At 40.7% G+C, this 13,740-nt stretch overlaps 1 protein-coding gene across 4 annotated transcripts in view; it reads left to right on the top strand.

Annotated features, from left to right (window-relative positions):
- Positions 1 to 13,740, top strand: part of itfg2 (integrin alpha FG-GAP repeat containing 2) — a 119,020-nt gene that overhangs the window by 83,208 nt on the left and 22,072 nt on the right. For all 4 annotated transcript variants that reach the window (XR_005946379.1, XM_041215430.1, XM_041215431.1 and 1 more), the window contains one exon: positions 517 to 687. Coding sequence is in view for 3 of the 4 variants with exons in the window: in XM_041215430.1 (XP_041071364.1) it covers positions 517 to 687 (171 nt within the window). In the remaining variant the exon portion in view is untranslated. The remainder of the gene's footprint in view (positions 1 to 516; positions 688 to 13,740) is intronic.

Below are 13,740 nucleotides of genomic sequence, written 5' to 3'. Positions count from 1 at the left end.
CCTGTTTCCCTCTCCTTAGATGCTGCCAATATTTCCAGCATTTTCTGCTTTTATCCTGCAGCCGAACCTACATAAGTAAGGTGCAGTGCTCATTTTGGACTTTTGCCATTTTCCATATTTCCATTTTATCATTTTGAGAACCTTAAATTGTGTTTCAACCTCTCCATTCACTATTTGTTTACCTCCAAAGAACCCTTAGCTTCAAAAAGCTTCTCAAAATTTTCCTCTCCAATCATTTAGTAAGTTTTTTTTTAAACTGCCATACAAATGTAAATTGTACTGGCTGTTTGTAAAATCCTAAATGTCTTTGACAGAAATTTGGCAGAAGTTGACTTTGACTGTATCAACTGGAAGCTATTAACACATACTGAAGGTACTTCAAAATTCTACTGAGTTTAGGTATAGCCTGCCTGAATGGAAAGAGAATGACTGTTCATGCACAATGAAGCAAGTTTCTTAGACTTAATAGGGCTGTCACTCTGAATTGCTGACTGTCACCTTTTCTTCTGCATCCAGGCATATATGCGTGCAAAAATGGTCGGAATAGTCCCTGTCTGGTGTATGTCAGCTTCAATCACAAAATATACGTGTACTGGAGGGTGGAACTGGAGAGAATGGAATCCACCAATATCTTAAAGGTGTTGGAGACAGATGAGTTCCAGAACCTACTGCAAGGAGCATCTGTGGGTGAGTATTTCTGTGTTAGCCTTTGGCTTTGGTGGAATGGACTGTATTGCTTTGTTGATGTGCATGACATCATTAAAACAGTGCAAAAAGAGTTGCTTCAGAATCAGCCAAATTTCTGAATTTTCTTTTGTGTTCTCTTCCATTTAACCGTTATGTGAAGTATTTTATTTTCTATCTCTTAATGAGGCTCTATGGCATGTACATTCTACAGCCAATGGCAACTGAGTATCTTTCTCCTGTGTATCGGTTTGCTCTACATATGCTAAAAGAAAACCCGGAACACTAAAGACAGGCAGATATTAATAAGAATACTTGCTTGATTATTTTTGTTTCGCCGGTGATTTTCTTCCCCAAGATACTTCTTTGCTGGGGTTCCCTTAAAATGTTATCTCTTACTGTCTCTCTTTTTTGCTTTCTATTTTTCTCCCTCCACCTTTCTAACTATCTTTCCTACTTCCTTCTCTGGTTCTATTCCTCCTGCTCCTTCTTTCTTTCTAAAATTCCTGCCTCTCTTCTCCTTTCTTGTTTGCAAGCCACATTACAATAATATAATTCCTGGTGCCAGTATTTAATTACTGCTGTTATTAATTATGCAATTATCAATACATCAATTTAAATTTATATGGCATCTTTAACACAGAAAATCACTGCAAAACACATACTCATTCTCACAATGATGTTTAAATTGCTCCAATCAGGTTTCCATCCCTGCCAGGGCATTGAAATGGCCTTAATCAAATTTACAAATGACATCTTCTGAGAATGGTGCACTATCCGTCCTTGCCCTTCTCAACCTCTGCAGCCATCTTCCTTCAGTGCCTTTCCTTTGTTGTCCAGCTCAGTAGGGCTGTCGGCTGTCAGCACTTAGTTCCAGTCTTAGCCAGCAATAACTTATTTTCCCGCTTGCATAAAATTGCCTCAGGAGGTCCCTGAGGAATTATCCTTAGCCCTTTCTTAATCTACCTGTCGGCCCTTGACAATGTCATCTGAAGACATGGGTCAGGTTTGACAAAGTATCTTATGACACCCAGTTCTACCTTTTCGTCACTTCTTGACCCACTTCATTGCTTCTGTATTGCCAGATTGCTTGTCTGACATCCAGTCCTTGATGAGCCACAATTTCCTCAAGTTAAACACTGTCTTCAGCCCACTTTTGCCTCTGATCCTATCCTGCTTCCCAGCTACTGTCTCAGGTTTAACTAAACATTCACTAACTTCAGAATCCTATTCCACCCTATGCTGAACTTCAAACACCATATCCTCTCTATCACTTCCATCTCCATAACGTTACATGCCTCCACCCCCGCATCAGCTCACTTGCTTCTGAAATCCTTATTTGCGCCTTTGTCAGGGTTGGCTATTCCAGTGCTCTCCTGCCTGGCCTTGTATCCTACAACCTCCATTTACTTCAGCTTATCCAAATCTCTGCTGCCTTATTCTATCCCACACCAATTCCCAACCATCATTAACCTTCTACTTGCTTATCTACCTTAGCTTCTGATCCTCCAATTCCTTAATTGTGTTTAAATCTTTCTAAGGACTCATTCCCTCTTATCTCCGTAACAGTTACCAGCCATCTGAGAAATCACCTCTTACATCCCTCATTCTCCTGAGTTTCAAACTATCCTAATTGGTGAATTCTCATCCTTGCATCTGTGAAAATGTTTTCACTTGCTTTGTTTCCTAGATAACAGTATTGTAGTGCACGTAAAATAATTAACAAAAAACCATTTTATATACTCCTTCTAAGCTGTTTCCTCATTGTCTTCCAGAGACAGCTGAATAATTCTAATGTAAGACTTTATTTTAGACTTGAATTGCCAAAAATGATTAGAACAATAAAAGAACATCTAAACAATATCAAAAACGTCTATGATAACAGTATTCCCCAAAAGCAGATGGGCCATCACAAGTGAGAAGCAGAGTTCCAAAATGTGGCAAAGTTTTCACAAGCAGTATCAGTCAACAGGGTCCATTTAACCAAATACTTCTGCCTTGATGAATAATTCTTGGCAAACCACACTTTTTAACCAGCGATGCATATTCTCAAGGGCAAATGGGAAGGCAGAATTCCCAGAATTTAGGATGGGTCATGTTATTCTGTCCTAACCTGTTATTTGTATCTGGCTGCGTGAGGGCGTGGCTAGGTAATACTTCAGCCCAACCTGAAGCTAAACAAAATTTCTGCAAGGTCAGTTCTCCAGCAAAACCCCAGCCTTCATTGGTGCCCATCAGAAATTCCTGGCCATGTAGAGTTGAAGGTCCAGACTTAGACCCTACCCCAACCAGGAATTACTTTACCATTTTGCTTTTGGCTGTAACAAATTACCTATGTATAAAGAATGCAAACATTTTAAGTTGGAATTGACTGGAGGGATAGAGTTAAAGAGACCTAGCAAATATAAATTTGAAATTATTTTTTGTGGGGTCCGGAGGGGGAAGAATGCTTCTGTAGGTTCTATAAGAATAACCTGAGCTGCTCTCACCCGGGTCCACCCCCAACCCCAGCACTTACCTTGCTGTCAGCTGGGGCAGCTCGATTTTGGACAGCCATAATCTGACCACCCCCGCCCCTGCATCAGCTCACTTGCTTCTGCAATCCTTATTTGCACCTTTGTCAGTGTTTGCTATTCCACTACTAGACCCTGATTGGCCAAGGCATTGCCCTGAGGAATGAGTCAGCGAACAAGGTAGACTGGGCACTTTCCAGGGCTAAAATTGACGGCCTTTGGCCCGTTCATGAGTTACTGTGATATACAGCATGAAATGATTTGATCAGAGCAGCCATTGTCCTGCAAGGTGCCTTTGATGTGCCCTATTTCTGCATCAAACTTGCATGATGAGCAAATGGCTCAGGCCCTATTTACAAGGTTGTCTAAAGCCGTCACTTTTGGCCCTGAAAAGTGCCTAGTCTACCTCAGATTACCCTGGGTAAAGTATCTCAAAAATTTGAGCATCAGGTGAAGCTAGCTGTTTTACGCTGCTACTGTGCAGTAGCAACTAATGGGATGCTGCCGTCAAGCCAAAAAGATATTCTGCCCATCACACAAATGAGTAATGTGGTATCTGAATTTCAGTGCCAGTGTGATGCTAGGTATGTAAGCTGCACGTCCCAAAGACTGGCAGATTGTATCAAACAGCATATCCCAGCTGCTGTTTGCAACGGGCTAGGTACAGACTGTACCCAACCAACTTGTGCTTGTCAAACTCAAAACAGTGTCCAACATTAGATGTAATTCCGTGATTGAGGATTATTTAGCAAATATTGTCCAATATGCTAAGAATTACGCTGACAATGAATTTAAGATTGTCAGTCGGGCTCGCAATGTGGCGCATTTGCGTGTACTGGAAACCACTGTCATGAAGAGATTTTAATGTATATAATGTTATTGGAAATTATTTTAAAATGGACTTGTAGTTGGGTGTGTGTGTGAATTGGATTAAAGCCAGCTAGCCTGGGTGCTTTGACCTACAGTAGTTTTGAGATCTTAAACAGTAAGGTAGAGGGGATATTTGCACTTTGTTGAATAAAGCATTCAAGATTGGGTGTGAAATCTTGCACCTAGCTAGGAGATACCAAGCAATATTATTAATAAAATTGGTATTGTGAAAAGGATTTCATTGTTAGAAGAGGTGGAGTTCAAAGGGCCTGGTAATACAATGAGAATTTACATTCAAAGGGAAGGCTAGGTATATACAGAAGAGTTTTGTGTGTTGTAAGATCTAAGCCTGTAAGCCTACCACTGTGTCTGCAAATGAACAAATTGAAAGGAACCTCATTTTGAATTCATAAGATAAAATGTGCTTTGCCTGGTGTCTGTTTAAGTCTATGGGTTATTGTTGCCTTGGGGAGATTACCTGGAAATGATTAATTTGGGGATTTGTAAAGTATTATGGTAGTAATTTGTAGACATGTGTATGTGTTTAAATTTGTGGTTAAATTAATACATGTTTAATTTAATTTATGTAAAAAACCTCTGGCAGCTTGGTGGTTTCATTTCTGAGTTCAGATTTGCATCTCAATCATAACTATTGAAAATATAGGTTATGACAGTTGTTTAAAGTTTCCCTCAGGGATTTTAAATAACTCAGCCTTTACCAACTGCTGTGTCATGACAACTGGGGGCTCTTGGCAGGATAATATTTATAATTCCTTGATTGGTTTGGAATTGGTGAACCTTAAGGTTATGAGTACGAGAATCACTTTGAATTAAGGAGTTGGTGAGGGTTTTTATAAGTGGTGAGACTGCAAGATGGCTTTGGCAATTGCTAAGACTTGTCTGGGAGTAGAAGATATAACTCTAATTGGGTTGGAAAAAATAGCCAAGAGTAAGTTAACAGAGTTGGCAGATAAGTTAAAATTTGGGTTACCTGCAGGGGCTAGGAAATCAGATATAATTAAAAATATAACACAGCATCTACAGTTGGAAGTGATACCTGACACTAGTGAGTCACAGCTGGAGGTAGTGAGACTTCAGTTTGAAATGAAGAAGCTTGAATTTGAACAAGCAAAGGAACTGAAAAAACTTGAATTAGAAGCAAAGGAAAGAGAAATGACATTTCAAAGGGAGCAAGCAGAAAGGCAGGAGGAAGAAAGGAAGCTGGAACTAGAATTTCAGGAAAGAGAGAGAAAGAGAATACTTGCTTAAAAGGCTGGAAGTTAAAAAGAGATCTTAGATTCTGAGGAGAGTTCTAATGACGACAAAACCTTTAAAGTAAAACTCAGTTGGGAGATGTTTAGATTTGTACAAGCTCTTCCAAAGTTTTAGGAAAAAGATGTTGAAGCATTCTTTATTGCATTAGAGAAGATAGCCAAACAGATGAAATGGCCACAGGAGTACTGGACGTTATTATTACAGTCTAAGATGCTGGGTAGAGCACATGAGGTATATGCTTTGCTGTCTGAAGAGGTATCAGTGAGTTATGATGTGATGAAAAAGGCTATTTTGAGTACATATGAGTTGGTTCCTGAAGCATATAGGCAGAAACTTAGGAATATGAGAAAACAGCCTGGGCAAACTTATATTGACTTTGAGAGAGTAAAACAAAGTAATTTTGATCGGTGATTGTGGGTGTTAAAAATAGAGATAACATATGCAGCTCTTAGGGAAGTCATTCTTTTGGAAGAATTTAAAAACTCAAGCCCTTCGGTAGTGAGAACTCATGTGGAGGAACAGAGGGTTCAACTGTAAGACAAGCAACAGAGATAGCTAGTAATTGTGAGTTAGTTCATAGAGCTAAACCTTTTGTTCGTCACACTTTCAAATCAGAAAAGGATAGAAAGTAGGAAGGTGAAAGGAAGGTGAAAGTCAGGGAAGAGAAGGAGTGGTTGGGCAGTTCCCAGTAAGTTTTTCTCAGAATAAAGAGGAAGGTGCTGAGGGTAGGAGTGACATTCGAAAATTGAGGTGTCTTCATTGTAATAAAGTGGGACACACAGAGTCAGTGTGTTGGAGGTTGCAGGAAAAATCTGAAGTAGTTATTGGGGTACAGAAAAGTTCTGGAAGTAACAGTACTGTGGGTTCTAAGGTTCAGGCTCAGGAAAAAACAGTGGTTTGCGTACAGGTAAAACAGGGACAATCAGTGATAAGTAAAGAAGTGGGAATGTGTTCACAATTTACCCAAGAGCAATCTGAGGAGTAGGTTGCAGAAATGTTTAAAGACTTTGTGTGTGAAGGGAAAGTTTTTCCACGTGTACAGGGTGGAGTAGGTAAAGATGTTGAAGTTTTAAGAGAATGGGCCATCCAATCTTTAATGTTATAGGATAGTGATACTTGTTAAACAAAAACAGAATTACCTGGAAAAACTCAGCAGGTCTGGCAGCATCGGCGGAGAAGAAAAGAGTTGACGTTTCAAGTCGTCATGACTCTTCAACAGAACTGAGTGAATCCAAGGAAGGGGTGAAATATAAGCTGGTTTAAGATGTGTGGGGGGGGGGGGGTGGTTTGGGTGGGAGGAGAGAAGTGGAGGGGGTTGGTGTGGTTGTAGGGACAAACAAGCAGTGATAGAAGCAGATCATCAAAAGATGTCATAGACAACAGAACAAAAGAACACATCGGTGTTAAAGTTGGTGATATTATCTAAACGAATGTGCTAATTAAGAATGGATGGTAGGGCACTCAAGGTATAGTTCTAGTGGGGGTGGGGGTGGGGGGAGCATAAAAGATTTAAAAATATTTTAAAATAATGGAAATAGGTGGGAAAAGAAAAATCTATATAATTTATTGGAAAAAACAAAAGGAAGGGGGAAGAAACAGAAAGGGGGTGGGGATGGAGGAGGGAACTCAAGACCTAAAGTTGTTGAATTCAATATTCAGTCCGGAAGGCTGTAAAGTGCCTAGTCGGAAGATGAGGTGTTGTTCCTCCAGTTTGCGTTGGGCTTCACTGGAACAATGCAGCAAGCCAAGGACAGACATGTGGGCAAGAGAGCAGGGTGGAGTGTTAAAATGGCAGGCGACAGGGAGGTTTGGGTCATTCTTGCAGACAGACCGCAGGTGTTCTGCAAAGCGGTCGCCCAGTTTACGTTTGGTCTCTCCAATGTAGAGGAGACCGCATTGGGAGTAACAAATGCATTAGACTAAGTTGGGGGAAATGCAGTGAAATGCTGCTTCACTTGAAAGGAGTGTTTGGGCCCTTGGACGGTGAGGAGAGAGGAAGTGAAGGGGCAGGTGTTAGGTCTTTTGCGTGGGCAAGGGGTGGTACCATAGGAGGGGGTTGAGGAGTAGGGGGTGATGGAGGAGTGGACCAGGGTGTCCCGGAGGGAACGATCCCTACGGAATGCTGACGGGGGGGGTGAAGGGAAGATGTGTTTGGTGGTGGCATCATGCTGGAGTTGGCGGAAATGGCGGAGGATAATCCTTTGAATGCAGAGGCTGGTGGGGTGATAAGTGAGGACAAGGGGGACCCTATCATGTTTCTGGGAGGGAGGAGAAGGCGTGAGGGCGGATGTGCAGGAGATGGGCCGGACACAGTTGAGGGCCCTGTCAACGACCGTGGGTGGAAAACCTCGGTTAAGGAAGAAGGAGGACATGTCAGAGGACCTGTTTTTGAAGGTAGCATCTCTGTGTTTAATTGACTGCCACTGCTCTTCAAGAAATGCCTACCTTGAAGAAGTTTTGTTTGTCTCTGTGACAAGATTTCCATGTCTCTCTTTTGCCTTGCTCACCTTCATTGCTTTCCATTTCTCTCTTGGTGTTTGACAAGGTGTTTACTAAAACCCGCTTTCACAGCCATATCTCCTTTCTCAGTGACTGTCTCCGTCTCCGACTTACCCCACGTGGATTTCAACTGAAATTCCACCCCTTGTGTTTCGAACCCACCCAGGATTACAGGTATCTCCGGGATAATGATAGTGCTGGATCACAAATGTGGGTGATGCCTAGGGTAGTTGAGCAGCCTGTTGAAGTGTTATATTGGTATCCTTGCGAGTACGCTCTGATGAATGCAAGACGAAAAGCTTAGACATGTCTCTTTTTTTCAATAATACTCAAGTTCTGTATTACCAATGACTATTTTTAACAATGACAAAAAACAGTCATAAGAATTTTGCAAGGGTAGCAGCATATTTCAAAAGATACAGAGTTCAGAACAGAAAGAGGCACAGGGTCATAAAGGGGGCCTGTAGCTCTTTCAGGCAGTCTCTGGAGATTTTACTAAATTGGTAGAATTGCAATAATATGAGACACTGCTGTTTCATCTAAAAATATTAACTGTGGGAACAAGTCTGTTGTCTGACATTTACCGCTTTTAAGTGAGAACCCAGCTGTGCCCATGGTTACTTCCCTTGAGAGCCTTTTTAATTATATTGTTAATGTACCCAGTGTTTGAGGGAGAAAGAGAAAATAATAAGAACAAAATTTTTAAATTTTCGTGTCAGCCAAACTAAAGTCTGTGAATTGACATTCCTATAGAAAATACCCTGATGATCAAGTTAAAATCACCTAGAAATGATGCAGAAAAACATCATCAAACCTCTTAGACATGGCTTCTTTAGCATCTGTCCGGTAAATTCAGCAAACAAGTTGGGAATTACCATGTTCAAAGGCAAGAAAATTTCCTTTAGAATAAAGCAAACAAAGAAACAGAAAAAGATTGTGAATGAGACAGCAATACTTGACCTTGACTGAATACCATTTTTTCCAATTGGCCTTACCTTTCCATAACTACTCTTTTACTTTTTATTTGTTTTTGAAGTCTTTTGCTATTTCCATAATTGCTGCTAGGTATTTCAAACTCTGTATTATCCCTTCTAATCACTTTTTTACACCCATACCCCATTTTAAGTAGTTTTGACTAGCGTAGTTTCATTATTAAGTAGTTAACAATTACTCTTCATTTATCCATTGTACATCCTATGTACCCTGTTCTAAAGTTGGAACGTGATGCAAAAGGCTTTTTGTAACCGTCTACATAGTTACTGGCTGGATGAAACAATGAAAGGGCTGTTCCTTCATTCTCTGGAACTTTCAGCTTAGGTTTTGGTCTCCCTCTACCCCCACCCCCCACCTTGGAAAATGCTGTCGGATGTCATCGCCCTTGCAATGTAACAATTTGTCACTTTCTGCTTCCCCTGACTGTCAGACTATCACCCCGAGCCTGCACTAGGCTGGAAGTCTTTGATCCTCTTGTCGGCGGCCAAGCACATGTCAGACTAGATCTGGGCCGAGGACTCTGCATGTTCCACGGCATTGGTGGCGCTGACAGAGGAGCAGAGCACTGCCACTCAGACATTCGGTCAGATGTCTCGCAGATGTCTACGGCTGGGAGAGCGGAGTCTTAGGAGATTGACCAGGAGCTCAGCAGCTCTGATCCCGATCACCATCACTGTGTTCTAGATCTCTCAGAGCTTGCTGAAACGCTCGATGGCTTCCATCACAATGGTAAGGCAGAATGTTATGAAGAAGATAATGCTGACCAGCATTCCCATCACCTGGACAGTGGTCACTGGCTCCGCAGGAAGAAGAGTGCTGAGGCTGAGAAGCTGTCCAGCCAAGAAGGAGGAGATCAGTATCTGATCGCAGTACATACGGTGACCCCTGGCTTGCAAGCAGTTAAAGAGCAATCAGGAAAAACAGAACCTGTACTCCTTGCTTCTTTGCCACATCACTGGGAATGCAGAAGATTTATCTGCATTGTATTTTGTTTATTTCATGCTTATGTTATATATTGGGGATGAAAATCTTGGGTTGTGAACTGTTATGACACAGCAGTTGGTAAAAGGTTGTGCATGGGACGGCAACTGAATGCAACTTTTTCTAATTGGCCTTACCTTTCCTGAACTATTGCTTTACTTTTTATTTGTTTATGAAGTCTTTCGCTATTTCCATAATTGCTGCTAGGTATTCCAAACTCTGTATTAGCTCTTCTAATCACTTTTTTAACACCGATACCCCTTTTTAAGTAGTTTTGAATAGCGTAATTTCATGATTAAGTAGTTAGCAATTACTCTCCATTTATTTGTAGTACATCTTATGTTGGAACTGTGTGCAAAACGTTCTTTGTAAACGTCTGCATGCTTACTGGCTGGGTGAAATAATGAAAGGGCTGTTCCTTCATTCTCTGGATCTTTCAGCTCAGGTTTTGGTCCCCCCCACCCCCAAACACCCCCTTGGAATATGCTGTTGGATATCATTGCCCTTGCACTGTAACTGTTTGTCCATTCCTGCTTCCCCTGGGTTTGAGTTGTTTAAGTTCCAGATGGATACTTGAACAGCTGTCATAACCTATATTTTCAATTGGTATGTTTATCTCATCTCACAGCTCTGAATTCAGGAATAAGACCACCAAGCCTCAAGAGGGTCTTTATATAAAATTAAATTAAACATTTATTAATTTAACAACAACATACACATTTCTACAAATTACTACCGAAATAACTTTAAACAAATCCCCAACTAATCACTCCCAGGTAAATCTTCACCAAGGCAACCATAACCCATAGACACTAGGCAAAGCACATTTGACCTTCTGAATTCAAAATGAGGTTCCTTGAAATTTGGTTCCTTTGTAAACACAGTTGTAGGCTTACAGGCTGGTTAGATCTTAAATGCCTCTGATTTACACACACAAACTCCTTTCTGTTTATACCTAGCTTTTCCTTTGAATGTAAATTTTCCATGGTATCCTAGGCTTTTAACATCATACCCTCTAACAATAACATTTTCATCCCATTAATTGTATTAGTAATATAAACACATTGCTTGGCGTCTCCCAGCTAGGTGCAAGATTTTACCCATTCTTTTGAATGGTTTATTCAACAAATGCAAGTTTACACTTTACCTTCTCTTCCTTACCTTTATCTAATCCACATCTTAAAATACAATACATCAAAGTACCCAGACTAGTTGGCTTTAATTTAATTAAGACACACACAGACATAGACACCACTAAACTCTATTTAAAAAATTCCAATAACATTGTAGACAATATATTTTCATGACATGAATGCATCTCTTAATACTACATACATTTAAATGGGAAAACTTGCTTTGATATAAGTGGTTTTGATTTAAATAGCGGTTCCCAGAAACACATCTACTACTTAAAATATGGTATTCCTATATAAGCTTGTTAAGACATCAGAAAGTCAGATTCCATCTTTTAAAGAGAGGTGTGAGAGAACTTGTTAAGTAATTTTTCCAAGTTCCTAAGAGTTACTGTATTAATTGATTCCATTTACAGCCAGATTTGAATCTCAGCTTCCAATCTTCTTCTCATTCCAATTGTTCACTGAATCATTTGAAAACACATACATTTCCTTACTTGGATTTTCTGAGTGAACATAATTTTCCAGCCTGGAATGATCTGGATCCAGACTGCTACCAGGCTGCTCTTGAATGGCTGCCAGTAAACATGCAAAAATGATTGCCGTGTGAAAGAAAGCATTCCTCTGAGGAAACTTTTGACTATACTCATGGGCCTTCCTTTAATCAGAAGCTCACTTTGAAGAGAAATAAAGGTGTTAATCCTTGTCCTATTTCTGTGTAGCATAGGTGCCACTGAACAACCTGAGGTGCAGATTGATATTCATGGCATTTGAGGGCAAGGTTATTTCCTTTCCAGTTTTTTCAGGAAATAGTGCCCACGATCTTGCCATGGTTTTTTTTTTAAAAACCATTCACAGCATGTGAGTACTGCTGGCTAACCCAGCATTTGTTGCATATCCCTAATTTGTATTTGAGAATATGGTGGTGGGCCGCCTCCTAGAACTGCTGCAGTCCATGTAGTAGGTACACCCACAGTGCCGTTAAGGAGGGAGTTCCAGGATTGTAGATGACACACACTGCTGCCACTGTGCATTGGTGGCGGAGGTAATGAACATCTAACATGGTGGATGGGGTGACTATCAAGTGGTCTGATTTGTCCTGCATGGTGTCAATTTGTTGGAACTGCACTCATCCAGGCAAGTGGAGTGTTCCATACACTCCTGACTTGTGCCTTGCAGATGGTGGACAAGCTATGGGGAGTCAGGAGGTGAGTTACTTGGTGCAGAATTCCCAGCCTCTGACCTGGTCTTGTAGCCACAATATTTATATGGCTGGTCCAGTTCAGTTTCTGGTCAATGATAACCCCTAGGATGGTGATAGTAGGGGATTCAGTGATGGTGTTGTCACTGAATGTCAAGGGGCGATCGTTAGATTCTCTCTTTTTGGAGATGGTCATTGCCTGACACTTGTCATCCCAAGCCTAGATGTTGTCCAGGTCTTGCTGCACATGGACACGGATTGCTTCAGTATCTGAAGAGTTGCGAATAGTGCTGAACCTTGTGCAGTCATCAACGAATGTCCCCATTTTTAACGTTATGATGGAGGGAATGTCATTGATGAAGCAGCTGAAGGTGTTTGGGCTAGGAAACTACCCTGAGAAACTCCACAGTGATGCCCTGGGACTGAGATATTTGAACTCCAACAACTACAGCCACCTTTCTTTGTGGCAGGTATGACTTCAACCAGTGGAGAGGAGTTCTCTTGATTTCCCTTGACTTCAGTACTGCTAGACCTCATTGATACCACATTTGGTCAAGTGTTGCCTTGATGTCAAGGGCAGTCACACTCATTTCACCACTTGAGTTCAGCTCATTTGTCCATGTTTGGATCAAAGTGGTAATGAATTCAGGAGCTGAGTGGCCTTGGCAGAAAACAAACTGAGTGTCAGTGAGCAGGTTATTGCTGAGTAAGTACCACTTGATAGCACTGTCAATGACACCTTCCACCACTTTGCTTAAGATTGAAAGTAGACTGATGGCATGGTAATTGGCCAAGTTGGATTGGTCCTCCTTTTTGTGGTTAGGACATACCCGGGCAATTTTTCACATTGTCTGCTAGATGCCAGTTTTGTGGCTGTACTGGAACAACTTGGTTATATAGTACTTGATTTTATAAAATGTTCCCTTGATTGTTTTCTGCATTGCCCTATCTCTGAGATTTATCACAGGCCCCTTCTAACTTAATCTTACAGTTACTAAGAGCAAACATCATAATGCTAGGACAGTCTAATATTACTATATTAATAACAGGAACTTGCATTAAAAAGAATGCAATGATTCTGTTGTAAACACTATTCCTTTAAACTAATTCAATATTTGATTTGTGTGTCGCTTCACCCATTTGAGTTTTACTTAAAACAGGTAATGAAGCTCAGATCTGAGTACTTTCATCCTCAAGGATAAATAACCTGTGAGATGCTTGGATTCAATACACAGTGCACAGCCTATTCCTGTCAATTCACAAAATACTGCAGGCCTTCCCTGGTACAATCATGTAGGTAAAAGATGTGCAGATTTCTATTTTAAGTAAATTGCCCACCCTTTCACTCTAATCATATGGAATTCCTGTCCACAACATGCATTCTAATAATTGTGAAAGCATAACATTTAATCAACTGTGTCCCTACCAAAAAAATGTCAAACCAGATCCAATCTTGTTTCAGAATTTGGTACATTATACAATTGTCAATCCAATGCCAGTTACTCCCAATTCAGCGGCAACAATTCACATATTTGTAGCTCTTTGGGTAAATCATTTTTAGCTTATTATTCAGGGGATATTATTTCCCATT

Source organism: Carcharodon carcharias, chromosome 21, assembly GCF_017639515.1.
Source record: "Carcharodon carcharias isolate sCarCar2 chromosome 21, sCarCar2.pri, whole genome shotgun sequence".
Classification (NCBI taxonomy): domain Eukaryota; kingdom Metazoa; phylum Chordata; class Chondrichthyes; order Lamniformes; family Lamnidae; genus Carcharodon; species Carcharodon carcharias.
This window is presented reverse-complemented; position numbering and strand designations above follow the sequence as displayed.